General features: G+C 46.9%; 1 protein-coding gene across 2 annotated transcripts in view; it reads left to right on the top strand.

Moving 5' to 3' along the window:
• AUTS2 (activator of transcription and developmental regulator AUTS2) overlaps positions 1–27,930 on the top strand; it is a 1,127,592-nt gene that overhangs the window by 1,040,203 nt on the left and 59,459 nt on the right. For both annotated transcript variants that reach the window (XM_044915700.1, XM_044915699.1), the window contains exon 6: positions 3,889–3,940. In XM_044915700.1, coding sequence (XP_044771635.1) covers positions 3,889–3,940 — 52 coding nt within the window. The remainder of the gene's footprint in view (positions 1–3,888; positions 3,941–27,930) is intronic.

Below are 27,930 nucleotides of genomic sequence, written 5' to 3'. Positions count from 1 at the left end.
GTACGGATTTGGGTCCCGTGCATCCGCTTTCAGACTTTCGCGAGGAACCGAGGAGAGATTTGCGGACGCAGCCCGGTCGGAGTTGGGCGTTTTCTCTTCGTGTGTTTGGCTGGTTTTTACCCTGGTCTCTGCCGATCCCCCATCGTGAGCCCTGCTAAGGAACCAAACCATGAACTTGGGGCTGACAGGACCGCTTAACCCTTTGCAACCAGGTAATGCAGCCCCGGGGGGCGCGGCTCCCTCGCTCGCCGCCCCCGCTCGGAAGGGAGGCGGCCGGGTCGGGGGTCTTTGTTGCGGCGGCCGGGCCCGCGGGCAGGGGTGGCAGGGGCGGGCGCCTCGCGTCTGGCGCGCCCGGGCCCCCCTTCGTCACCCCTCCTCCCTCCGCCCTCCTTCCCCCCCCCCCCCCCCCCGCCCCGGCCCCCCGCCTTTGTACTTTCCTCCGTGGGCCGGCCGCCCTCGGCCGGGGAGCGGCGGCGCGGTCGTGCCCAGGAGGGCCGGCGGGGGGGGCGGCTCTGCCGGCCCGGCGCCTCCCATCCCGAGGGGCTCCGGCTGACCCGGGGCCGGGGCCCGCCGCCCGCTCGGGCCGGAGACCGTGGAGCGGCGTGGCGCCGTCGCTCGGAGGTCGGGATCCCGGCCGGCACGCGGTGCCCAGGGAAGCCAAAGGAGGTCTGGGCTCGGGCTCGGCGGCAGCTGCTGAAAGAACTCGCGCTTAAGTTTCGAGGAGGCTTTTCGTTTCTTGTTGGGAAGTCCCCTCTTCCCGAGGTGCGGGTGCGGAGGGCTCCCCGGGGTCTGCGGCCGGAGGGAATGAAGGTGGCCCCCGAACCCGAGCGGCCGCGTCCCACCCCCGTCTGCACGGAAGGCTTTTATTCGTTGTCTCATTCTCCGCGCTCTTTCCTCCCATCTGTTTGACTTACTAACTTTTCTCTAAACACCAACTACGGCCTCTAATAATTTTTTTAGTATTAAAAAAAAAAAATCTACCCCCCCCCCCGCAATAAAAAGCAGCCAAGAGAGAGCTTTGTTTTTCTGTCATTTTTAGATGCAGCCACTTCCCGCCCTCACCCTCCAAAACCGAGCCAGGGGGATGAAACGAAATGAGGGTAAAATCTAGAAGTCCTTACCGTGTAAAGGTACCCCTGTGTTTAAAAAAAGGGGGGGGGGGGACGGACGGGAAAGCTCCACTAGCCTGCTAACTCTCCGCTCACCATGTTTCCATTAGACGTTCCTGGTGAAAAGAAATAACAATAAAAGTAAAAAAAAAAAAAAAAAAAAGCCAGGAAAATGGCCCAGGGAATGCAAGGAATTGCAGACTTTTCCCCTAAAAACCCTGAAAAAGAAAACGTCCTGAAGATTAAGACCCAAGGAGCCAAATAATTTGCACAAATGCTTGAAAGGGGGAAGAAGAATTTGGAAAGTTCATGGAGGAAATGTAAAGAATTTTCTTGTAGTTTCCACTTTAGACTTTGGCCAAGTAGCTCTTTTCTGACTTTTCAGGACAGTGGTCCGCCATAGTTTCGACCACCTGGGTGGGAGAAAGAACGGATCCAGAATCCTTTTACGATTAGCCAGCGTCCCACTGCAGTCGTTTTGAGTGTTCTTCTGCGGAGGCCTTTTTGAGAGGGCCCCTTCCCCAGTTGTAAGAGCCAGCCTTTCAGGCTTTGTGGCATGTTTCAGAAAATTAAAGGGCTCAGAAAGCTTTTATTAGAAGGCAAGCTCCTAAGCCTCTCCGAATATCCCGTCAGACTTATTTCCTTAATAACTTACTGGTTGGCATCATAATAATCACATCCTCTAAGTTCGCTTCAGAGAGTAGGATCACTTAGCCGCCTCCTTGAGAATAGGGTGTGCTCTGGAGCCCAGTGGAGCCGACAAAGGCAGCAGCCCCAAGGAGGTGTTTCAGACAACCAAAGGGCCTGTTCACCTGCAGCTCTGCCCTATTTGATCTCTCTCTCTCTCTGTCACGCACACGCACACACAGCCCAAGGGCAAATAAAAACTCAGTCGGGAGCCATTTCCTTTCCTTACCCGTGTTTTCTGCATTTGGGGTGCAGTCGTTTGTTTTCCTGTTTCTTTGGGCCTAATCATTAGACTCCTCTTAATAAGCAATCCCCATATCTGCAAGGATTATTTCAGTTTTAAAATGATTTCATTCATGGGCTTTTTTTTTCTTTTAAATATATCAGCTGGAATTTTTTTCAGCCATGAATTTAGCAGAGCTCTTCCGGTTTGAACTAAGAGATGCTTTTTTCCACTCAAGAAAGCTGAAATACTCTTATCTCCGAGTTTTTAGCAGGAGAAACTCCCATTCCTAGAAATCTCACTTAGTATCACAATGTAACGACACTATTCCTGTCATTTTTGCCTTTGTAACAATCTTCTTGATTTGTTTAATGGACGTCTTGTTTCCTTCCCCATGCCACACTTTTTTTGGCGGCTTATTTTTATGAAAAGCTATTATCATATACAATTTAATGTAATTATCTTTAAGATGTCAGGAAGGCCTTTGGCATATTTTTTATTCCTGCAAAAATTTTTAAAAAGCTATCTAGGATTTATTTTAAACTGTTTATGCATAAATGTATATGCAGTCCCACACTTGTTTTACTCATCCATTCCTTTTTTCCCTTGATCCATTAATTTTCCGAAACACCCCTACAGGAGGAAGCTTAGAAGGAAAAGAAAGGGAAAAAATCCTCATAATAAAAATATTTTATGTCTCTCTGTATCACTTGCATCGAGGACTAGAACACATTGGCCAGATATACACAAGAATATCTTTCTCATCAACATAGCACAGAAAGGCTAAACTGAGTATCTTCTTTGTCCCCAAAAGCCAGCCCCAGAGTCAGAATATGCTGTACTTCAGATAAGCCCTCCCCCTATTTCTTATAGTTCCCTCTATATTTATTCAACATTCTATGCTTTGCTTTGTCAAAACACGGGTCTCTGTGTATAAAGTGTGAAAGACAAGTGATTTACAAGGGTTGCAAAGCAAAAATAGCATAAACACAACATCGCCATTGTAACTTTAAATGCAGATCCATCTTCAAATTATATGGTGGGGATGCCGATTTTCAGTTCAATTGTTTAAATTATCTAGAAGTTCTAGAAATAGTCCGTGCTTCTGCAACATTGCAGCATTCCCTCCAAACCAACTTTGTGTTTATTTTCCAGCACATGAGTGTATAATTTACATTGGCTTTACTCTTGCTGTTTAAACAGGCTTATTTCACTTTCCTCGAGCCACTGTAATAATTAGCAGACACGATTTCTGGAAAATGGAAAGGATATAATGCTGATGGCAGGCATAGTGTTGGGTTTTGGGCCAGGTTAGCTGGCTTCTGTTTCAACACCAAGGTCATCCTGGTTACTAGAAGGAACAGGGATCTTGGGGGTCATAGGACAAATCTTTAAATTAATTTCTGCAAGTGCTAGTCAGCACTTTTTAGTGAGGAAAGGCTTAGCGTTAAATAATGGGCATTTCTGGTTTGTGAAAGAAAATTGAAAAATAGGCATGTCTGCACATATCAAGGGGAAAAAAAGTACCATTTCCAAAATAATGATCTGTCAATGAAATTGCAAAATCATTATGTGAATGAGCTGAATTGCTTTGTGTATCATCTCATAGAAATATGTTTTGCACAGATAATATGTCTAATAAGGACACGTTTTTTAAAATCAGATTTTTCCCCTCAGCACATAGCTGCACTGCAGGTCTATCTCATGCAGTCAAAGAGCACCACCTTGTGGACGGTTGGGGGAAATTGCTGCTCTCCCTGTCAGGCTTTTCTAAAAATGTAGTGAAATGATTTAAAATCATAGTAGTGATGATGCTGATGACAAATCAGTGACCATAATAACATTTTTTTCCCCTTTCCTGTTTTTCAGGCATCAGATGCCAGCTCTGAAAAACTCTTCAATACTGTTATTGTAAACAAAGGTAAGACACCTGAATTCCGAGCAATGGCTGGTTTTGATTTTTGTCTCATTGTCACTGCCTAGGAAGTCAGAGTAAAAAACAAATGGTCTTTCTTTTTTTCATTCTGGAGCCACTGTTCATATATTGTGTTTTTGCTGGAGACAGAATCTGTATGCTTCTGTGATGTATGAAAGAACAGTTTATTTTAACAGAATACACCGAATCCTTATTTAAATTGATTTGACTAAGAAATCATTACTATCTCTATGACTTTAATTTAATGTAGGAAGAAGCAGTAATGGAGAATAATAGTTCTCAAAATGCCTTAACTTTATTGTTACTTACCAACTACCCAGAAGTCAGAGAGCTATAAATAGCTGATTTGTTCTGCAGACTCTAATAACCAGTGGGTGTTTAGTATGCACAGTATTATGGTCATAAACCAAGCCTTACTCTGCTGTGGGCTTTCTGGAAAGTTAATAAACGAGCAAGAGGGCAAAATTTAAATATGTGCTATCCCATTAATTTCTTCCAAACTGCAATACGGACTAAGAGAGGCTAATGATACAACAGTACATAAAGGGAAAACTTCTCTTAAATCATTGCTGATAGGTTTCTGGGCAGTTTTCCTTTGTAGCCGTGTTGTCGGAAATAATGAAACGTAAGGGAGTCTCTAATCACCAGCAATACAAAGGTGTATAATTTGAAAGGTATAAATTACATAAACTGTTCGATCTTTTCCTCTTCACCGTAGAACCTGATTGAGGTGCTGGCATGGTAATTGCTAAATAAAGGTGTGCTTTCTGTGGTAATTTCAGTTCTGTTCTTACATGGAAGATTCTTGGTAGCGCTTGAGCAGAGTTGGGCCTTCCTTCGTAAAGGGGAGACATTCGAAACCACTTCGGCCTCCTATAGTTCGCCGTGGCTAGCATTTCCAAGTGCAGTTATTTTGAGCTCCTGGGTTATTTTAGAATTTGAACCAACTGCAATTTTAAATAGTACATTATGTTTAGAGTTCCCTTGAGGTGTATGTGCTTCTGTGATTGCTGTTACTCTCAGAATTATTGTCACGTTGAATTTTTATCTTTTTTATTGCATAATGGAGTATTCCAGTTTTATATTTCATCGTATTTTTTGATGGACTGAAAGTTTGTATCAATTTGTTATCCATAATGCTAAAAGCCCAATAAAGGAAGATGCGTGCAGTTCATAGCATACAGTGCTCATCTGTAAAAATGCCTAATTGCTTATTGCTCATTTTGATGAGGGAAGAGGATGGGGTAGACGCTGGTGGATCCGGGTGGGAAAAGGGGGGAGATGGAGGAGGAGGAGACGAAGCAGGACAGGGCCCCAAAGGGTCTTAGGTGTTTCAGTGACCACCCGTCCCCACCCCACCCCACCCCACCCCCAGGGACCTCAGGCTGCCCGTCTTTCTTCTGCTCGGTGGCTCTAAAAAGCTCTGGAATGTCTTTCCCCTCTCTGGGATCAGCCCTAGAGTGGGAGCTGGCCCTGGGACCTGCGTTCAGGCCCTCGCTGCCCTCACCCAGCTGAAAGGCTCTCTTCAGGGAGGTTGAAGAGTGATTGATGAGAGTCCCGCCCCACGGCCCAAACTCCCTCACTTCTGCCCCCCTTCCCTTTCCAATCAAACGTTTCCCACATTCTTATTTTTGTTTACTTACAGAGTGTGATTTGTGGCATCTATTTGGTTGTGAATAGTCGTCCCCCTGACAGGGTGCCTTTCTTCTGAGCTGCTTTTCTGGGGGTGATTTAGTTGCCTTGAAAGGATTAAGGTTTCTTTGTGTACACTAAAATCAACATAGGCTTTTTCTAAGCTTTGCTTGGGAAACCATACACAAATAAGCATTTTAGTTGATGGCAGATTATTCCTTTGCCCCTTATTTCCATCAAAATGGCCTTTCTTTTCTCCTCCAGAGTTTCCCTTAATGCCTTATGCTAATTCCTGTTGGTAACATGAATGACAAGAGAGGCATCAATGCAAATCCAGGTGCGGCAAAGTCGACTGACTGGTCCCCAGCCCCCGCCCTCCCTGGAGAGAAGGAGATTAGGGGGGCAGGGGAGGGGGGAAAGCATGGGGACAGTTTTGTTAAGGGGATTAGTATTCAGACTGCTAAATATCAGGAAAACAACTTCAAAAAGCGATTCCTTGTGTAGTGATAATGTCAATAATTGCTTCGAGACAGGTGTGCAGGGTATGTGCTTGTGGGTTTTGCTCTGTTTTTACTCCGGGTAGTGGCAGGGTTTACTGGATGGGCGGTTGACAAGGCCTTCAAGGAACTGTCAGCTTCATGCACATCAAGTTCAAGTTCCCCTGCAAGGCGGCAGGCCTGCCTGCAAGTCAGGTCTCCCGTCTCTGTCCAGTATTCTTAGCCAAGAGCAATAAAAAGCACTGTTAAGAAAGGGCAAATTTATACTAGGTAACAAGCACTACTGGCGAAATCTTCGAGCTTCGGCTTATTGAACAGCCTGACAAGAGTGCAGGGAGGCTGACATGTGTATGCTTCCACCTCCAGATGTTTAAAGCTACATATCACCTCTCCCTCCTGGGAGTCCCACCGTGTTCTGGCCTTAGAGAAGCGTGGGTTTAAGCTGCTGGTGAGATTATGCTGCTGAGCCTGGTGGCAGGGCAGATTTGGTCCATAAAATTTCGCCGTGGGAGGGCAGTGCTAATCTCACAAGCTGATTGTGGTGGGAGGGGGGTGCGCAGCTTTGATGTGGGGCTGGGCAGTCTGGGGGCGAAGCTCCAGCTGAAGCTGCAGGGGCCACGACTCAAGTCCTCTCAGGCTGTTTGTGAGCTTCAGTAAGCCATTTCGCCTCGTTAGGTGAGAATTGTCAACCATAGCAAAACCTCCTGGTCTCTGGTGCGGATGAAACAATTAGTCAGGGAGCGGGAGGGGCTGAGACAGAGCAGGTACATGGCGCGTCCGTCCGTGGCTTTTATCTTGACTTTTTCTTGTATTGTATAGAGTCTGTCCAGTTTAATAGAGAACTAGTAATGTTCTTCTGTTTAGGTGATCCGAATCATTGCTTTCTTCTGATGCCTTTAATTTCCCATTGTAAAGCAAATTAATCAGACAGGTGCTTGAACACGCCACACGCCCAGTGAGAGCTGACCGTGTCAGAAGAGGTGGGGAGGTGAGCCTCCAAATTGCAGGTTGTAGGGCTGTAGACATTAAAAAAAAAAAAAAAAAAAAAAGAGTTTAACTTCAATCAAGGTCGTGGTTGCCTTATTTAATCTTGATGTGTTTAAATGTTTACAGGATGTTCATGTGAATTTTATGAATCCTTCTGTCTTTGTGACTCAACCATCTGCCAAAGAAAAATTAATTTTTCCAGGGAGACAGACATACACAGAGAGAGACGAACTTCTTGTCTGTATCTAGCTGGTTGAACTGCTGTAGGAGCAACAGGATTCGTACCCTGAAGTCTGGACTGTGGATCCTTCAAAGGAACCCTGAGATCAGCCCAGGGTTTCCAGCCAGTATTTATTACCCTTTCCTATCCCCTCTGGGTCCTCCTCCTTGGTGGTTTACCACTTTGCCATGAAGGCAGAAATGCAGAAAATGAGGACTTGGCTGTACGTGACCATCTGGCCAAGATGGCTCATCTCTTTCAAACTCTGAAAGTCCTCCAAGGCAGAGCCACCTGAGGAGGAAAGAAGCAGGGAAGCAGGGCAGGCCTGTCTGGGAGTCAGGGGTTCAATGGAGCCCTCTGTTTACCGGACACCAGCCCTGCTGTGGGTCCACGTTCCAGGCTAGGGGAAGACAAGAGGCTTGCAATCGCAGCCCCTTCTGGCCCTGGAGTCCTCTTTTCTAGGATCTGGCCTGCAGCCAAGGCGGGTAGAGCAGATGAGAGGTGGCCACAAGATGATTTCACCCCACGACCTGCTCACCCCTTCTCTCCTTCACCTACGTCTCACCTTGTGGTGTTGGGCCCTCCAGGGAAAGGCCCCACCTCTCCCCCCAGCTACCTGTTAGAGAGCTGGGCCCAGCCTAATGGAGGTCTTTGAAGTTCTAGAGTGGAGAATGATCCGGGTGGGGACAGGCCCCGGATCCCATGCTCCCTCCTGCCCTGAGCACCCAGGGTCTACCGAAATGTGACTCGCAAAGGTGCACCCACCCAGCCTCCTCCGTAAGACCCTGACCCCAGGTCAGCTGTGGGGAATTCTGGTGGACAGGAGCCCACCGTGCTGAGCACCAGATGGAACACTGGGACCCCCTTGAGCTCTCTCTGACCAGAGCTGTTTTTCCTTTTCCAGGCCCTACCAGACGAGTGGACACACAGCCTGTGCTTTGGGGGTTGATTTTGCACTGAGGGTTTTCCAGGGGACACAGATGAGGTTGGAACCTTGAAGTTAGTGGGGCCTTTGGGTATTTTTGACAGTGTGGTTTTACCAGTAGCATGGAAAGAAAACCTGTCTAAAAAGATTGGTGGAGGGTGCCTGGGTGGCTCAGTTGTTGAGCGTCTGCCTTCGGCTCAGGTCATGATCCCAGGGTCCTGGGATCGAGTCCCACATCGGGCTCCCTGCTCAGCGGGAAGCTTGCTTCTCCCTCTCGCACTCCCCCTGCTTGTGTTCCTGCTCTCGCGATCTCTCTCTCCCTCTCTGGCAAATAAATAAATAAAATCTTTAAAAAAAAAAAAAAAAAAGATTGGTGGAGATTCGAGAAGATGGGGTGAGAAAAATCTTACTAGAGATAGATTCTGCTTCGTGTGATGAGGCTCAGTAACCGGGCACCTAATAAATTCTTTAATGGTGACCATCTCACCTCATGCATTATGTTTGGACATAAAAGGGGAAATTCCTTGGTTTGGTGACGAAAAAAAATAAGAAAGAGTTCCGGGGCGCCTGGGTGGCTCAGTTGTTAAGCGTCTGCCTTCGGCTCAGGTCATGATCCCAGGGTCCTGGGATCGAGTCCCATATCGGGCTCCCTGCTCCGCGGGAAGCCTGCTTCTCCCTCTCCCACTCCCCCTGCTTGTGTTCCTGCTCTCACTATGTCTCTCTCTGTCAAATAAATAAATAAAATATTAAAAAAAAAAAAAAATAAGAAAGAGTTCTATTACCTCCAGGGCCACCATTGGCTCTTATGAAAAACCCATTCCCTAAAAATCCTGTGCTTCCTTTCTTGAGTGAAAACAATACAGTCAACCAGGGGATAGCTTTCTTTAAAAAGAACAAATTGACGTGGAGTTTGAAACCCAGTTATAATGAACATATGGAGACCCATCTTACAATTCCTTGTGGTGTCTTGGGTTCTGTTGTAAGGAGGACATGATGGAAAGGACATCTCCCCTGTGCAGAAGAGTAAACTGAGCGAATTTCAGCCTCTGTGAATTAGTTGCGTTTTTATGTCTTAAATCCTAGGTAAGGGACATAGACGGTCCCTTTTTCTTTCTCCGGACCTTCTTTGTACTGTTTCAGAGCAATTTCTTGGGTCTTTAGGAGAGAGAGATGTCTGACGTGTGGGAAATTAAATACTATTGAAGGGTAATTGGTGCTTGATTCAGACAAAGGAGTTATGAGTGGTTGGGGTCCTCCTACCCCACACGGCATATAGCACGCAATCAGCTCCTTTGTTATGGAAATTGACCTTCCTATAGGAGCCAGACTCTTAACGTTACAGAATCTGTTGTATAGAATTATTCCTTGAAAATTCTCGCAAACAGATGCCTTCTCCAGTGAGTGTGAAACCAACCAGTAAGGGCCTAAAGATACTCCATGTTGGGATAGTGTTTTCCTCTGGATGTCCTTCCATTGCCTGTTGACTGGTCTTCCCCTGACCTTGTATGTGGATGAGGACAATGGGGAAATCCGGGGTAAATATTGGATCCCGTCCCTGGAATTTGAGGGAAGGGTGAAAGATACTCCGAGCACGCAAAATGGTCTCGATGGTGGTTTTGGAGAGCTTTAGAGAACTTTGACAGTGAGGCCACTCTTCCAGATGAAAAGTAGGCCAGATCCCTGGATCCCACTCACCCCCGTGAGCTGGAGCAGATGATACGGTAACAGATCCATTCCTTTCAGTCAGATGACCAAACTCCACTCTGTTTACTTTCGAGTCCACTAGAAATCTGTTCGCGTACTTCATCGAACTGATGGCCGCTGTTCTCTGAAAGAATTTTCTTCGTACTTGGCAATATTGGCCCGCAAAGCTTGAATGCTGACTGGCCCCTCCCTTCGGTCCATTCATATTTAGTGTTTTGTTTAGCCAACACTGTGGTATTTGGTTGTCAGGAAGTCAGACACACTCCTAGTAAATTGTTGGGATAAAAAACATCAAGTCAGCTCTGGAGAGTCTTCAAGGAGAGCAGTTTATGACAAAGGGCCTCCGCTCTAGTAACACTTTCAAGGAGAGGGGTCAGCTCCGGGCCTGGAGAGTTTCCTGCATGCAGGAAGCCTGTGGCCATCCCGTGGCCCTCTGGATTCTTTCTAATTTCTGACAACTGCAGAAAAATGTTGTTTTCTCTGAAAATGTATGTTTATTTAACTAGGTTTCTTTTTGCCTCACAATCTGGATTCTATTCAGTCAGTTACCACTCCAATTAACTAACAATTATTTAACATTAACAGTAATTACAGACGCCAGTTAAGCGTCTACAGATGTCAACTGTTAGCTTTGTACCTAATCACTCAATGAAATGGAGAAAGTTCAACAAACATCAATTAGCCAAGCAATTAGTATGAGTTAGGAAAGAGCATGTTATCATGTGTGAGCTGATTCAATTTATTTTATTTTGGCAGTAAAACACACACAGGCAAGCGGCAATAAGTTCCTCAGATAAGATAAAACGCTATTGTTTTGCGGCTTACATAAGAATTCTTTCCTTTCCTGTGCATAAGTCAAATACACTTTTGCCTGGAATTTATTTAACAAAATTTGTCTCAATTACTCGGAAAGCCCAGCAGTGCTCAGGCTCAGGAAGCAACTTTGGTGAATTATGAATCAGGCGAATATACCGTATAAGGATATGTCAGAAATTTCAGTGGAGAGATGATTGATTCCCACTCAAGTAATCTTCCTCCGTGCATTTCGGATTCTCGCAGGTTTATTCCTAAACCTATGGTGGAGTGAGTACAACAGTGATGCCGTTAATTTCATGGTGCCTGAACTTTGGCTCAGCTGTTTTTGATTTAGCCTGGGGCAGGCATCAAAGTGTTTCACCTTCTCGCCCAGCCTGTGCTTTAAGAAAGTGGAAGGGGCTCTAAGTTGCAGACGCACTTTGTGAATCCACCAGACACATTCTGGGTCTTGATTCAGAGGTTTCTGCACCACTTCCCACACCCCCACCCTGTAGACTTGACTTCCATCAGCTGGCTGAGCTTACCTGGATTCACCGGAACAGTGCATTCCAAGGCCTGATTATGTAAGGTGGCCCGGAAATTGGTGTTTGGAGATTCATTTTACCTCCGAGTGGAGCGCTGGCCATATAGGGCCGCGCCTGTGGTTCCCCTCTTAGCAATGATTTCTTAATAACTCTTGAAGCCTGTGGATAGGCCTGGAAGGAGCCAGTCTTTCGTGGGGTGCCCTTTGGGGTCACTGTGGGCGCTCTGAGCAGAATTTTCCATTCGAGCAAACCTCACAGCATTAACTGAATCCCAGAACTGAAAAATAACTATTCTGCCTGGTGTAGCGTAGGGTGGGGAGCCCCCGTGTCTCATGTGCTTTTTTGTTGGGACCCCTGGTTACCCGCGTACAGCAGTACAACAAATAGGGGCCATCCTGGCTGGTTCCTGAGGGATGTCTCTCCCCATCAGTTCATAAGGTCTCTGTCCATCCGCTTCTGTGCATCGCGCTGCAGGGGCTTACAAGGTTCAGTGTCAGCTGCGGGACCAGCCGTGGTCCTCCTCGTCTTTATTCTGGGACCCCGGCCAAAACGGCAGCCCCGTCATGCCAATGGCTCGTTCTCTTGGTCGAGGGAGAAGAGTAGAGACAGAACCCTAGAATGCCTCTCCGAGTTTCAGCTTGGAGGCGGTGTGTGGCGTTTCTGGCCTCCTCACTGGCCAGCACAGGTCCCCAGGGCTTCCTCCACCATGCTGCCCCGAGGTATCTTATGTCCCCAGGGCATGGGTAGGAACCTACTGTCGATGGGGGAGGGGCTCACCCAGGCCTTCCCGGTGGCCCAGGGTATCCACCAGCATGGCCAGCACCCAGGTACACCTCGTCATATGGTCGCTTCATCGGTGCAGGGCTCCACTTGGGGCATCTCTGATGTCCTCCCCTGCAATAAGACCACATTCCTCCACATTTCCACTCCTGTGCCTATCCGTGGACTGATCTGTACCTTCAGCCAGATTTATTAGAAGTGACTTAGGGTTTTCAAGCCGGGGCATTTCCCTAGCAACCGATGACAGAAGCACGAGGCCCAAATCTGCGCGGAGGCGGGGGGAGGGGGCCTGTTAATAAGGAGGAGTGTTCTGTGGGCGCTCAAATCTTCTCTGATCCTCGTAAACCTTGTCTTATAAAGGAGGAGGTTGAGAGCACATCACTGCTTTCTCTGAGAGTCCTTTTGAAGAGGGAAATGTCTCAAGTGTGCCTGTTAATAGACTGATGTGGGAGGCGGTTATATTTGGACGCCTTTAAAAGCCACTTGGAAAACATTTTCCCCCTCTTATCTATCACCTTTCACATCTCCCAGCAGAGTAACACTAAAACCTAATTTTAGCCAAGATTACATCATGTTCTCATTATCTGTTTATGGCCAGGAAGGGCTTTTCCATAGTAAAGCTCCTGCCGAAAGCTCAATCACGTCATTCCTCTTGGTTCATATCAACTTGTGATTTTCCAAGTGTCGGTGGTCCCCTGCTAGAGACTTTGTGGGCTCATCTCCCAAGCCTTCTTGATTCATGAGCTCTCTCCATAAACTCCGTTGGACAAGGAGTCCCCTCTTGGAGTTGGACTTGTCAGCCATTAAGCGAATGGCGCCAGTGTGGCTTCCTTCCGCAGGTGGAAAGTGGAGGCCATATTGAAACTAGTCCTTTCATCCAACGGCAGTTACGGAGAGCTCGCTCTGCGACCAGATCAGGGGATCCGGCAGTGAGCAGGTCACGGGAGGCCCACGACCCCGGCAGCAAGAGCTTAGACATATCTTACAACTCAAAAAGAAACTTTTTAGGTGGCACAATTGGAAAGAAGCCACCCAACTAATTAAGAAAACATAATAATAATAATAACAACCTTAAGACTTTCTTAGGACGAAAGGGCGATCTAAGATGAGCCCTCAAGGGTCAGCAGACCAGAAACAGACCAGCCCTCCGTCGACTAGAGAAGGTATCACCCTTTCAGCGAGGGCACCGATTGGCCGACTTGTGTTAGACTAAAACCTACCCCTTTGAGTATTCCGTTTTAAAAACCGATTCTATTACTACATTAGTTAGGCCATCGCAAAGATTTGGGGGAGCATTGTAAAGTTCTGGATATTGCCTATCAGTAGGGCCTTTCCCCCCGTTTTCTCATTTAGATTCCGGTGCTTAAATCTCCGCCCCATCAACATATTGCAAAGGGGGTCCTAGAGTTAGCACCGCTTTTAGTCAAGGAAGAACCAGCCTCAAAATCGGAGTCCACCTACTTGTAACCATCTGACTTGGTTTTCTCATTGGTAACGTGAGAAAGTTGGATGGACTCCAAGATCCCTTCTAGGTCTAAAGGCCAAAGTTTGCTTCGGAGTGTTCTAGGTCTTTTCGGAGCCTAACACTTGTGCAAAGGGCATACATTTCCCCAGATAGCTGTGAATGAGATTGTGGACACTCGTATTAGAAAGGAGTGGTGTCTGGTGGCAAATACTGTGACTCCAGTCCCCCAGCTTGTGAGCAAACAGGGCAGAATATACCTCTCTCCTGTCCAGGAGATTCTCTCTCTGAGAAAGGTCTTAGAGGTAAGAGGGGGTTGAAGCTGGGGGGTGGGGGGTGGGCGGCAGCAGTAAGGAAGAGGGGAAAGGAGTGAGGGTGAGCTTGCTACAGTTTGAATACCGGCTGGTAGATACTCCCTTCCAGAAGAAGAATGCCGTTGAGAGTCCTCTGCTGGTCTGCATCTCGAGTGGCGTAACGAGAGGTGTTTCGTCTGCTGTAGTAAACGTTTACATGAAGAACCTCGGTGCCGGGTTCCTTTGTACTTGACTTCTCAAGGGGAATGGCTGACCATTTCCAGGGACTGCTGTGGGTGCATGAGGGGAGAGGCAGGGGTTAGCTACCAGAGCAAGGCCCTGCCTTAGGGCACCCAGGGGCAAGCTGCCAGGTGGCTTGTCTTTCTAGGAGTGACTCATTTTACCAACGTGAAGTGAAAAGGGGCCCAGATGGACCATTCTGGATAATGGAGGGATGTCACCAGCTCACCATTTGTCTTCAGCTGCCAGCAGACCTTGGCCCACCAGAGCTCCGCTTTCTCAAAAGTTCATCTAGGCCTCCTGGACTAGAGCAATCTGACTTCCTGCTTCTCTTTTGCTAGAAGTTGATGATCATATCGACTTCATTCGTTTAGAGAGCACACTTGCTGTTTGCTGGATTTTCACTTGATTCACACTAGACTTGTGAACGGGTGTGAGGAGGAGCCGGGTTCACTTTACTGTCACCAGATCCGTCGTGTGTCACTCAGGAGGATTGTCTGGGCCATCTCCTCCCATTCAGAGACTGAGAATTCTGGAAAGGGAGAACATCAGCAGTGACCGCTGAGGGTCTTAGAGTCCAATTTCCTGGATTAGAAGCAGGGACACAGCTCCTGTGGGTTCTGGTCCAGTGTTCGATTCTAAACTAAATTTTGTGGTTTCGGTTTGTGCTGCTGGCCGTAGGGCCACATTGCCCTGGGCGGTGGCCTCTTCCCAAGACCTTAGCCATCAAATCAATTTGTGCTCTACTCCCACGGGAAGGAGAAGCTCCTGACTTAAATAGGCGGCTTGGGGACGACTGGTCAGAGGCTGGCTGGCCACTGCCACTGTGGCCTCGCCGGCCATGGGTAGCTGATCTTTGCCCAAATCCCCGTCCCCCCTGTGTGGCCGGGGGGCCTCGCCCCCCAGATCACGCTGTGGCTTGGGCTGGCGCCCGAGTTCAGTAGACTTCCTTCTCAGGGCCCCTCCGGCTGGAGGGAAGACAGCCCTGACGCCTCCCCCTTCTGTATTAGCTCCAGGACAAACTCGAAAACTGCCTACTCTAAGGGTTTTTTTGGCATTTTAAAAGTTGAGGCCGACTTTCTGAGCCTTCTCAGCATCCTGCCATGTATCTTATCTTATTCAAATATCCTAATTGCCACTCGGGCTTCTCAGCCGCACATCATCCCAGCACCTAACTGACAAAACAGACCTTCACCTGAGGGCCTCATTATGCTTTCTGCCTGTGCATCAGGCCAAAAATACCTCCACAATACCTGCTCAACATCCTGGGCTTCCAAGTGACAAACAAATAATTGGGTGAAGCAAATGCCGGGGGCCGAGCAACTGCCATCAACGCGGACGCACCAGGGAGTCGGCCGCGATGACTCTCACGCGCTGCCTGGCTCATGTCAGAGCAGATCTTTGAACAGTGGCTTGTGCTGACACCAGAGAATGACAGCTTCGGAAATGGCATGCTACTTACTGCTGCCAGTGAGGTCTCTCATGTAGACCGTGACAAGCAGCTGTCATTTCCATGCAGGTGAACAACTGACATCCCGCGGCGGGGGGAGAAGGGGTGCAGGCAGGCGGCTATGTTTGGAGGGCAGGTAAGGCTGGACCGTGGAGAGAAGCTTCTCGAGCACTGGCAACCATGACCATTTGTGGCGAAAGCGGGCACGCACGCACACGCATGCTCAGGTCTTCCCTGTGGCTCCTTTGGGACTCATCTGAGAAAGGGTGGCAGAAACAAGGTCAGCTCTTTGAGGACAGCTCCAAGGTCATGCTGCCAGTGCAGTGCCCAGCCCAGCGTGGTTCCAGATGGCAGCCCCACCCTACGCCCTCCTCATCCTCTTGATGTGTCATGGATTGGGCCTTTGGACCCAGGACTGAGTTTACAGAATAGGGAAAGGCAGAGTCTCTGCTGATAGGGAACTCACTAAAAAGGAGTGGATCGGATGGAATTCAGGTACAGCACCGGGTCTAGACCAGCGGTTCTCCAACGGTGGTCCCTGGACCAGCACTACCAACATCCCCTTGGGCAGTAGTTAGAGATGCAAAGTCTCCTATAAAATTGGAAACTCCAAGGGGTGTGGCTTAGTGAGGTTTTTGTAAATGTTCCGATGATCCACAGAATTACTCGGGGGAAATCCATACTCTCGTTGAACAGGGACCAGGTCTCTTCATTGCTGGGCAGCCTTTTTATTTGTTTATCTTTAATTATCAGAGGCACCAGATCTGTTCAAAGGAACACTGTGGACCTACCTAGTTGGACTCGGTTGTGCTCTTGTCATGGATTTGCAACCTTAGCCTCTCACCTGGGGAACTGGCCCCCTTGTGTGCAGGGTGGCTGACAGATGCTAGGCTTGCAGTTAGGGCTGTATTATCAAGGGAGACTCTCTTGATATAATGGGGTTTGGAACCATGACCTTGGGCCAGTGTTCTGTTGTAACCAGCCAAGCTAACTTGCTCAACCACTTCTCAAAGACAAACAGTTCTATCCAGTTCCTGGTTGGCAGATCCTGCCTCCCAGATGCCCGCCTGCCACCTGTATGAAGGGTTATCACAACACAAAACATGCACAAGCTTGGTAGATGTGCCAGGATTACCAGTAACTATTTGGTAAACAAAGTACCCTGTAAGCGCTTCATTAAACTGCAACAGCCAGGATCGTGGAATTAGTGGACAGCAGTGTTCTGAAATCTGTTTTCCTTTCTGTGTGAAATATTGTAAAGTTTTAAGGCTGTAAAATTTATATCTGCTACATTGGATCCCCCCCCCAAGATGTGATACCCTTAGAGGTTTTCAGCAAGTCACCTAACTATGAAAGCTTTTTTAGATATCCTCCAAGAATAGACATCTAGGGGCGCCTGGGTGGCTCAGTTGGTTAAGCGACTGCCTTCAGCTCAGGTCATGATCCTGTACTCCCGGGATCGAGTCCCGCATCGGGCTCCCTGCTCGGCAGGGAGTCTGCTTCTCCCTCTGACCCTCCTCCCTCTCATGCTCTCTGTCTCTCATTCTCTCTGTCTCAAATAAATAAATAAAATCTTTAAAAAAAAAAAAAAAAAAAAAGAATAGACATCTTCCAGGACTAGATGTGTTCAATAGTGGTTCTCAAACCTTAGCCTGTCTCATAATTGTCTGGAGGGCTTGTGAAGGCATGGACAGCTGGGTCTCCCCGCACCAGAGTTCCTTAAACATAGAGAACATCAGAATGAAGCCCCCTGCCCCTGATAAATCCTGATACACAGCAGCATATTTATCAGGATTCTGCCACAATGGTTTTTAGGTGGTAAGGTTAGATAAGGCAGCATCTGTCCTCTTTCCCTTATTGGCAAAGTATTTTACAGCACGTCAGGTATCATGTCATTTAACCCCTACATACGTTAGCACACATCTGTTTAAAAAAATTTTTTTTTGCCTCACTGCATTCTGTTATCAGACTAACAAAGTACAGTAATTCCGCAAAGGAAAACACCCATTCTCAATGCCATCTCCCAGATTGTCCCCTGGGTGTCATTTTACATGATCTGTTCCCAGCCAGGGTACAAACCAGAGTCACGTATGACTTGTCTCGGTCTAGAGCCATCCACCTCTCCCCAGCCTCCCGTTTTTTTCAAGTCGGTGACTTGTTGCAAAAACCAGGTCAACTGTTTGTACACTGTTCCCCATTCTGGAAGCCCTCGTGGCATCATTTAGTTTATGGCTCTGTCCCTCATATTTCCTGTAAATGGAAGTGGGCTCTAGAGCTTTGACTAGATTCGGGTCAGGCTTGTTGGCAAGAAAACTCCATAGGCAGTGTGGTGAGTCTTGCGTTGCCTCACATCCGGGTAACCACAACGTCTGGATGGCCAAGTTTTAGTGATGCCAACATTGTTCAGTCAGTTCGGGTTGTGGCAGCCTGATCCCTGCATGGCCAAGTTCCCCATCATCCTCTTTCATCTAATGGCTTTATCCGTTGATGGTCCTTGCCCGATCCACTGTGTCATTAGAGATGGTAAAAGGTGACCTTCTTCTGACCCTCCTCGTATATTGGCTGAAATTCTTCTGAGTAAGCAGAGCTTTACCTCATCAGCTAGAGCTCTTGGGTGACCCTCAGATATAATCAGAGGAAGAGCAAGATAAATGCTTAATTCTTCCCTTTTAGTTGCAAGTTATGAGAGCAAGAAGGTGGTGTCCTACCAGGTGTTCTATTAATATGCCCATACCCTTCTATGTTTGCATTTTTCTTATAAGAGACTTAACCCATGTTTTGAATTCACTGAGCGTTTTCTTACTGTGGTTTGTGGTTGTCGATGGAAGAGACAAAATGTCTGAAAATCAGAACCTGGAAGAGAGCAACATCCAGTGAGTTTATACACGCAGGTGTGTGACTTGAAAGTCATCCCTGCCCTTCGAAGCTCAGCTCAAATGCCACATCCTACAGGAAGCCCTTCCACTTTCCCAAGATTCGGACACTCGGTACATCCTGTTTCTTCCTAGAGTTGTAGGTGCAGTCTTCCCCATTTTGAATCCCCCCCACCACTCTCCCCACGGTGACCAGCAGGGTAACATCCTAAAACTTACTTAAACCTTCAAAATGACATTGTAACAGTGAGTCTAAGTGCCTTGGTTAAAGAAGGTAAGGAAAAGTTAACATCTTACTGGATCTAATCAACTCATTTGGCATTATCGGATGATCGGATGACCCCCAACTGGGTATCTTTCAGGAAAGGAATAGGAGGCCGCCCGCATAAATGGCGTACCTACAGTGGGCCAGGAATTTTCATATGCCGCCTTGTTTAATTTATCCAGTAGCCTAGCCAAGTAGGTATTTTCTTTGCAGGAAAATCGTCCCGTGACTGGTGACAGCCAGTTCTTGTGTCCCGGCCTCCTGGCCTCCCAGCCACGCATTCTCTCTCCTGGGCCAGCCCAGCCTAAAAGAGGGGGTGGGTGGGGAGTCTTTGGTTTAGTAAACTAAAAAATGCCTCCTGTCAACAACACAGTTCCCCGTTGAGCCTGAGCTCTCTGTGGTCGATATGGGACAAGACACTGATGACGCAGAGCAGGGAACGGCCTGACTTCCGGCGGAGGCCACACACATCGAGCCGCTTACTTTTCTGGACGATGGAGTGTCATATTCAAACTTAAACCTCCCGCTGCAAACCCCGATTTTATATGTTTGTAGAATCAGAAAGTTAGGTTGCTGATTAATAGAAATTAAACCGGAAAAGCGCTAAAGGAATTTCAAGCGATGGGACAGCTATATTTCCAGTTATGCCTGGAAATCTTCGCAGATCTGTTGCAACTGTTCATTCTTTGCCGATTCGGAGCTTGTCTGTTTTCTAAAGCGCCCTTGGGCAGGGTGCAGGGCTGTCCATGGCAGGAAGAGGAAGCAGGCCTCCGACTAGGAGGGCCCTCATCCCTGCTTGGGCCGTTGCGCTTGTTCCTCAGGAAGCCCGCTAGCCCGCTCTGAGTTCTCTGGTGGCAGCCGAGCAAGAAATCCCTGCTGTTCCTCCCTGTTCTGCGAAACCTTTTCCTTGAAGGGCCTCAAACCCTCACCCGGCTGCTCACACCTGCTGCCGATCCCCGCCTCTGAGCGCCCGTCGGCCTCCTGGGGCAGAGCATCACTTTGAACCACCTTTTGCCTTTGAAAAACGCTACCTGGAGGTTTTTGGACCCTCGATACACTTATTTTCTTAAAGTATCCTTTAGCACCACTCGCTCGCCACAGCACTCTGCCCCATCCAGTGGCCAAGTGCCAACCGCACTGATGGCTAGTCATCTTATTTCCTCCTGTCCTGCCCCTGGGCTGCTAAGTGTTCTGGAAGAAAACTGCCGAGCTGGTGACTGTGTACTGTGCACTCTGCAACCTCAGCTGGACCCTGAGAGCATCCAGACCGGTCCCCTGCACACCGCTCCCTGCCCTCGGTGGTTGGCCCTGCCCTTCTTGCTTCCTCCTCATGCCCTTCCTCCCCTCCAGTGCCCTTTCTGGGGAGACGGAGGGCATCGGCCGGGGAACAGCCCCTGCTTCCCCTTCCAGACTCAGAAGGCCTCTTTTTCTTGCCTCAGAGGGAGCTGGGTCTCTTGCCTCCTTCCCTGGCTGGCCTCTGTCTGTCTGGCTCCTCCCGTCCACCTCCTGGTCTTGGCTCCCCAGTCAAGCCTTTCCCTTTCTACTGGCTCTTTATTTCCTTCAGTCTCTTCAGAGGATCCTTGGCTTAAGAAACAAACAGCAAGGGCGCCTGGGTGGCTCAGTCGGGTGGGCATCTGCCTTCGGCTCAGGCCATGATCCCAGGGTCCTGGGATCGAGGCCCACGTTGGACTCCCTACTCTGTGGGGAGCCTGCTTCTCCCTCTGCCTGCCCCCCACCCCGTGAATAAATACATAAAACCTTAAAAAAAAAAAAAGGCAACAATGACAACAAAAATACAAACAACAGATCTCACCCTGCTTCTTCTTCAGGACTTAAATAAGCCTCTTTGGGGCACCTGGGTGGTGCCAGTCGGTTAAGCATCCGACTCTTGGTTTCTGCTCAGGTCATGATCTCAGGGTTGTGGGATCAAGCCCCAAAGTGTAGAGTCTGCTTGAGATTCTCGCTCCCTCTCCCTCTGCCACTCCTGCTCTCTCTCGCTCTCTCTCTCTCAAATAAATGGATAAATCTTTAAAACAAAAAATAAGCCTTTTTGATGACTCCCTCATTCCCCTCCCCCCTTCCTGCAAAATACCTTGCGTTCTCATCCCTAAGGTGACCAGATAACTTACTGTCCAGACCGGGACACTCTTGCAAATGAAACAGACTGCTGTTAATAATTACTTTGGGACAACAGGCCTAACCTGGGACTGCCAGAGCAAACTGGGTGTATGATCCTCCTAGCGAGAATTCGCGTCCTTTCAGTTACTAAAGTGCCTTAATCCATGAGTCATGGGAGCGAATATTTATTGAGTCCTCACTGTGAGCCAGGCTTTGTTCTGATCACTTTATGGGGATTAACTCATGGCACCCTTGTGAGGTAGATAGCATTAACACCATTTTGACTGAGGAAACGGGTGGGCGAGCAAGCTGCCCCAAGGTTCTCCATCTCCTTCGACACCCTCTCCTCACTCCTGGCTGTACCAGCCCCCAGAGGTCAGGCAGTCCTGGATCCTCTGAGGTGTGAGCAGAGGTTCCCAAATGTCTGTCGAATTTTAAGGAAGGTACAATGTAAACAAGAGTATCACCTTTTAAAGAAGGTATTTGTTTAGGGTTGCATAGCTCTAAAGGGCTCCTTAAGAGTAATGAATACTTAATCCTCTTCTCAAATAGCCAGTGGGGCCTGGTTAGAGCACACGGGGATTACCCTCTACTGTATTATTCTCCAAAATACAAATTCCATAAATAAACCAGTGGAAAGGCCAGTTACACCCCACAAGGTGAAATGCTGAGGGTTTTTTCCTGCTGGTTTTTCTCACCTCACTGGTTTCTTATTCCTGGAGGTAAGTTAGGATGGTGTCACCTAAGAGCTAGAGTCAGCTTGGTGACCAGATCTGAAGCCATGAAGTTCTTGAGCTCAGGCCTCTCCGGAGCCTCTAGCCCCGTGTCCCGGCTCTCCCCTCCCCTTTCTGTCCCTCTCTGGCTACGCAGCAGTCAGAAAGCCTTTCCTGCCAAAATCTGAATCATTACCCCATGGAGTTTATTATAGGCAGATCCAAAGTTCAACACAAAGCCCTTCTTTTTTTTTTAATTTTTAAATGCCATCAGGCTGACAGGGGGAATTATTGAAACCTCAGCTTACTTTGTTTGCTGTCAGATTCACAAGATTTCAGGAGTTTGAGGAAGTGGTAGGTAGTCCTACTGCCTCAGGGAACATGAGAGTAGGACAGTCAAGCCATTCACACTGGGCTCCAAGTCACAAGTCACCCCAGGTCAGTCCGTTGGGATGGTGTGGGGGAGGAAGAAAGTGGCCCCAGAACTTTGCACCTGTCTTCCCTCAGAGGATCTGCCCTTCATGTTTCTGCAAAGAGTTGTGGAGGGGAAAGGGTTGTTAGGATCTTTTCATTTTTTGTGTTTTTTAACACTTACCCCCAACATACACGCACACGCAGTCCTTCTCTCAGCCCGGTCTCTGTCTCCCGTCCTCATCCTCGTCACCAGACTTCTTCCGTGAGGAATCCCATCTCTCTCCTATTTCTCACCAACTTTGTGAACCACCTCAGAATCCCTCTTGGGCTCTTAGTCTCTGAGGGATTCCTTGTGAGGGGTTTCCAACCCAGCACCTTGAGGCAACACCTCTCACTGCTCTCCTTTGCTGAGAAAAGCTTGGCATAAAGAGCTTCCTAATTCTAGAGAAATCAGTTCAAGCTCACATTGCTCTGGCAGAAGGGATGCCCCACGTCAGGGGAGGTTGCTGAGAAATACCTTGTGCCTGATAAAGTGAAGGAGTCTTTAATAAGAGAGGTCAGCAAAGGAGTGCTTTTGAGCTAACATGCAGGTACAAGGGAGACCGCCATTAGACCTCTCCAGTCTCATTATGCCTGTAAATCTGGACACTTGGAGTTGGAAACTAAAGCCACTTGCGCTTCTCAGTCTCAGAGGTTTTTTAAACCTTGAATTGTCTAAAAATAGTAATGGCAGCGCCATTTGCTGAGTGTATATGCCAACTGGTGTATTGGTGTGCCCTTGATCGGTATGCATGCTAACGGGTACCGGAGCCCCGCAAGGCTGGTACTGTCACTGTTCTGCAGATGCTCAGAGAGACTACCTGCCACATGACCGACGCGTGGTGGAGCCAAAAGTTCATTCAGGAATCCATCCATCCACTGCTCAGATCCTTGAGTGCCTACCTGTCTCGGGCATTGTGATAGGGACAATAGCCAGGGACGTGGCTTTGCTTTTCCCAGCTCTTGGTTTCATGGGGGACCCACATGTTGACTCTAGGACTGTGGGACCATGACCTACTTTCTTTCTTGCTTTAACTTTTCTTCCAATTTTTTTCAGTGTTTTTTATGTTGCAAAATTGTAAGCTTACAGAAGAGTTGAAAGGAGAGCACACTGAATACCCCATGTACCTTTCATGTAGAGCCACCAATTTTTTTTTTTTTTAGATTTTATTTATTTCTTTGACAGAGAGAGACACAGCGAGAGAGAGAACACAAGCAGGGGGAGAGGGAGAGGGAGAAGCAGGCTTCCTGCCGAGCAGGGAGCCCGATGAGGGGCTCGATCCCAGGACCCTGGGATCATGACCTGAGCCGAAGGCAGACGTTTAACGACTGAGCCACCCAGGCGCCCCAGATCCACCAATTCTTTTTTTTTTTTTTTTTTTTAAGATTTATTTCTTTGACAGAGACACAGAGAGAGAGGGAACACAAGCAGGGGGAGAGGGAGAGGGAGAAGCAGGCTACCTGCTCAGCAGGGAGCCCAGTGTGGGGCTTGATCCCAGGACCCTGGGATCATGACCTGAGCCGAAGGCAGACGCTTAATGACTGAGCCACCCAGGCGCCCCAGATCCACCAGTTCTTAACATTTCACCACATTTGCATATCTCCTTTTTTTTTTCTTTAGCTAGATCATGTCAAAGTTAAAGGTATAAGAATACTCCAGTATTCGTTTCCTGCATTGTTCTATGTAACCTCAATAGCATCACCATACCTAAGAAAGTTAACTATAATTTTACCTAAAGTTCATATTGAACTTTCCTTGATTGTTTCTAAAATTTTTGGGGTGGGAATGTGTGTGTGTGTGTGCGCGCATGTGTGGACTTTTCTTTTTTCTTTTCTGTTTTCCAATCAGGGTCGCACATTTGGTCGATCTATCTCTTTAGCCTCTTAAAACGCCTCTTAAAACCAAATGTAGAACTCTATCCCCATCCTCACCCTCACGCACACCTTTTTAAATTTTTTAGTGACGTCGACTTTTTGAAGCGTCCACACCAGTTGTCTTGTGGGATACCCTCCATTATGAATTTCCTCATAGTGGCATTTGACTTGTCATCCAGTCATTTTTAAATTAAAACATAATCCCGTTTTCTGTCTGCGTCTGCCTCACTTTAACTGATGACTCCAGTGTACTTAGCCATTTGTTTTGGGTACTTGGAAGTAGCTGCCTTGCGAAAAGGCTGCAGGTGCAAAATAGCGAGGCATTTGTGGACGACCTGTTCATCGTGTTTGATACACTGTCATCATGACTTACGTGAGTTTTTGGAGCTTTGTATTCCATTGGAACTTTAGGACTCTCCCCCCTACACACATACCCCTTTTTTTCTTTTTCAGAGATTAATTTGTAGTTGCCAGTAGGCCTGAAACTGGCAGACTGCTTAAGGCATAATCTTTTCAGTAAAAAAGGATTTAACTAATTAGACTTGACTAATCAAGCTGACAGGTTAATTGATAAGGAAAGTGGGACTCAGGATCCTTAAGGTGGGAGTGAGTGTCCATTAAATTTAAACATCATTCTTTGCAACGATTTTTTAAAACTTACATGTATATCCCTTAACAAACCCAAATATACCTTTCAAATTGTTAAAAGATCTGTAATGTAGTTGTGCATTTCAGATCCAGACTGTTGTGGATCTTAAGGAGCCTTAAAGTATCAGGACCTTAAATGTTGTCTTATTTTTTATTTTTGAAAACCCAGCAGGCATGGAAGTGTGTTATCTTGTAACTTAGCCTTTACAAACAACCTTTTCGTTTCAGTTTATTTTTTATGTTTAATTTGTTCTAACATAAATTGGAATGTTGATTAAAACTAGTAATTTGGGGGCACCTGGGTGGCTCAGACGGTTAAACGTCTGCCTTCGGCTCAGGTCGTGACCCCGGGGTCCTGGGATCAAGCCCCGCAGGGAGCCTGCTTCTCCGTCTCCCTCTGCCTTCTGCTCCCCCTGCTTGTGTTCACTCGCTCTCTCTCTCTGTCAAATAAATAAAAAATCTTAAAAAAAAAAAAAAAAACAGTAATTTGGTGACATGTCCGAATTAGAAGGAGTGTCCCAAAGTGGGGGAGGTGAGGCTAGGAGTTGAGAACAGATTCTTGAATCCCCTGCCATGGGTGATACTTTATATAAACCACTTTTCCCTCCTCTACCCTTAGTCCTGCTAACAAGGAAAGTTTTCCTTTTGGAACTCTTGCCTGAGGTTCTATGTTGATAATACATGCACATTGAAAAGAATATGTTGGCCCATTTGGGTTCAGAGTTTCATAGTTAAACTGGGGGACATTAAGTAGGCCCCCCCCAAAGACCTTGAAGATGGGGCAGTTACCTGATCATCCATCTCCGCGGGCACCTGGAGGCTCAGAGAGACTGAAGAGGCTGCCCAGGGCCAGGGAGCTGACGGATGGCACACCTGGGTTGGCAGAAGACCCCGGAGCCTGCACGCTTACCCTCTCTGCTGAAGGAGTCAGACACACAGTACGCGTTTCATGTGTGCTGTGTAGAGTCCTTGCACAAAGTGCTTTGGGGGCATTTAAAAGAAGTAAAAGGCTCAGATTTTCCCCCCAGAGAAACTGTGTTTTAATTTAACTTTCTGAGTGGTAGAGAAAAATACTCCTTTAGCCCCACTTTTATTAGTATCTTCAGTAACGGAAACTTCTCTCGTGTGTTCGATTTACATGCAGGTCATTGGCTACATGTAAAATTGAGGTGTTAGGAGCCATTACCTAGAAAATAAAATTTCAAAAGTAAAGATCAGGGGCGCCTGGTGGCTCAGTCATTAAGCGTCTGCCTTCGGCTCAGGTCATGATCCCAGGGTCCTGGGATCGAGCCCCACATCGGGCTCCCTGCTCCGCGGGAAGCCTGCTTCTCCCTCTCCCACTCCCCCTGCTTGTGTTCCCTCTCTCACTGTGTCTCTCTCTGTCAAATAAACAAACAAAATCTTTAAAAATAAATAAGTAAAGATCAGACACCCCTGAAACTAACATTTTGTTTATAGACCTTCTAAGTATATACTGAAGCAACTTCTTTTATAAAGGGAAAAGTACCCGTGATTTTGGAGGAGAATATATTTTTGGATATTTTCAGATGCTTTCATATGTGCTTATATCAGAGATTCAATTCCATATTTGATTTATAACCCTGTGGGTATGGAAAGCTAATATCATAACTGCGTTCTCTGTATATAGTAAGCTTAACAAAAAGCAAACTGTCTTGAGAAGCAAACCATCAGTCTATTTGGGGGCACCTGGGTGGCTCAGACGGTTAAATGTCTATTTTTTGGGAAGGAAGAGTGGTTGCATTTCCATCTTGAAATTCTTTGTTAGGCCCCAGAGTGGTGGCATACCACTAAAACGTGATTGATAGGATTTAATCTAGATGGATCATTTTCAAGAACCCCGTGCATTAAACAATTTATTGCCTCCATTACAGGATACACCATTGACTTACTAATTTTTTTGGATGGTAAAAAGTGAAAAATACTACTGTGTTAAACTGCTGTGTTGATTGCAAGACACATCTGTATTTCAGAAACATTAAAATGTGTGTGGGGGGGTGACCCTGAGGAGAATAATGTCTTAGAAGTGAAGAAATATGGTACATACATGTAGCGTATTGTATCACATTTTATAATTTGTCTACTCAAACTGTGATTTATCGATCTTTAGAGAAAGAGAGCAAAGAGGTTGAGCTTTTTAGTAAGAGAAATGACCTTCCCTCCAAGACTTAGACCAAATTAAATTGGACTTGGAAAATGGTTTGCCCTTTTCCTCTAGGGTAAAATCTTCTTGGGAGTGAGTGCTCTGGCAGAACATGAGGGGAGATCCATTGTCAGCACCTTGAAAGCCTATTTGAAATGTCATCAGCTTGGAACATTCCGCTGGCAATGACTATCACACCCCATTTTAAAAGGATGCCTTGGGTAGAATGGAGATGAGAGTGGCAGGCCCTTAATCATTTTTAATAAGAGCAACCATTTAATAGAATTATGTTGTAAAAATGAATGCGATTTGGGAGCGATTCTCTAGTCCCAGTGCTCTATCGTGACTGTCAGCACCAAATGCATTTTTATTCTGCCAACTGCCTGAGGATTTTCCATTTGGCAGACTTACATGGCAAATGATAGAGCAGTGACATTCCACGAGAGTCCTAAATCTGTTGCTGGTAGGGATTGATATCTCTGAGTGAAGAGTCTTGTGATTTCAGCCAAGACCTTGGCGTTAGGGTCGAGATTCTTCTGTGCGTTTGGTGTCAGTGGTGTAGGTGGAGAATTTGAAAGCCCAGAAGTTAGCCTCTTTGCCCCCATTGGAGATAAAGAGCCAAATTTAACAAACCTATACAGTGCTTCTCTTGATTGTACTCGACTTTTTAAATAAATTTGGGGGAAGGAAGGGACGTGGCCAGGTTTTTGTTAGGAGTTAGGATTTGTAGTGTTCAATTTTAGGATGTGAATTTAGAATTTTTTTCACATTTTAAGAAGAGAGGAGAAAGATGATGGAAGGTAGTTAATACCTGAAGTGCCACTTCTCAACGCTTTGGAAGATCTCACATAGAGACAAGTGTGTTTGTTAGAAACCCGTATTTACGTGCTCATAAGGGAAATATTCCAAGGAACATTTTGGTATCATACTAGGCATAGATTTGAATGAAAAATGGCGTTTCTTTAGAAATAATTACATTATTGACACATACCCTGTTATTTGAATTAGTTTCTGTGTGGGAATATACTAAACTCTTAAACATTCTGTCAGTGTATATACAATCTGTTTTTTTAGCGTGTTGACATTTTCTATCAAAATGGTATATGATGTTGGCCTTCTCAAATTTCTGTGTCTTAAAATACTAACAGTAGGAAGAAAATAAAGAGGCAGAAACACAAACTCCGTGAGCAAAAATACCGTGGTACAAATGGAACCTTCTATTACCACTATATCCCAGAAGTTTTGAGAAGATAAAATCTTAAGTATCAAGAAATCCAGAGGCCCTGTCCAGCTTATTGCTGTCAGAGCACCCCAAGACCCTTTAATCCCCCAGTTTAGA

Source organism: Neomonachus schauinslandi, chromosome 5 (assembly GCF_002201575.2).
Source record: "Neomonachus schauinslandi chromosome 5, ASM220157v2, whole genome shotgun sequence".
In the NCBI taxonomy this organism is placed as follows: domain Eukaryota; kingdom Metazoa; phylum Chordata; class Mammalia; order Carnivora; family Phocidae; genus Neomonachus; species Neomonachus schauinslandi.
Note: the sequence above shows the minus strand (reverse complement) of the source record. Positions and strands in the feature narration are given on the sequence as shown.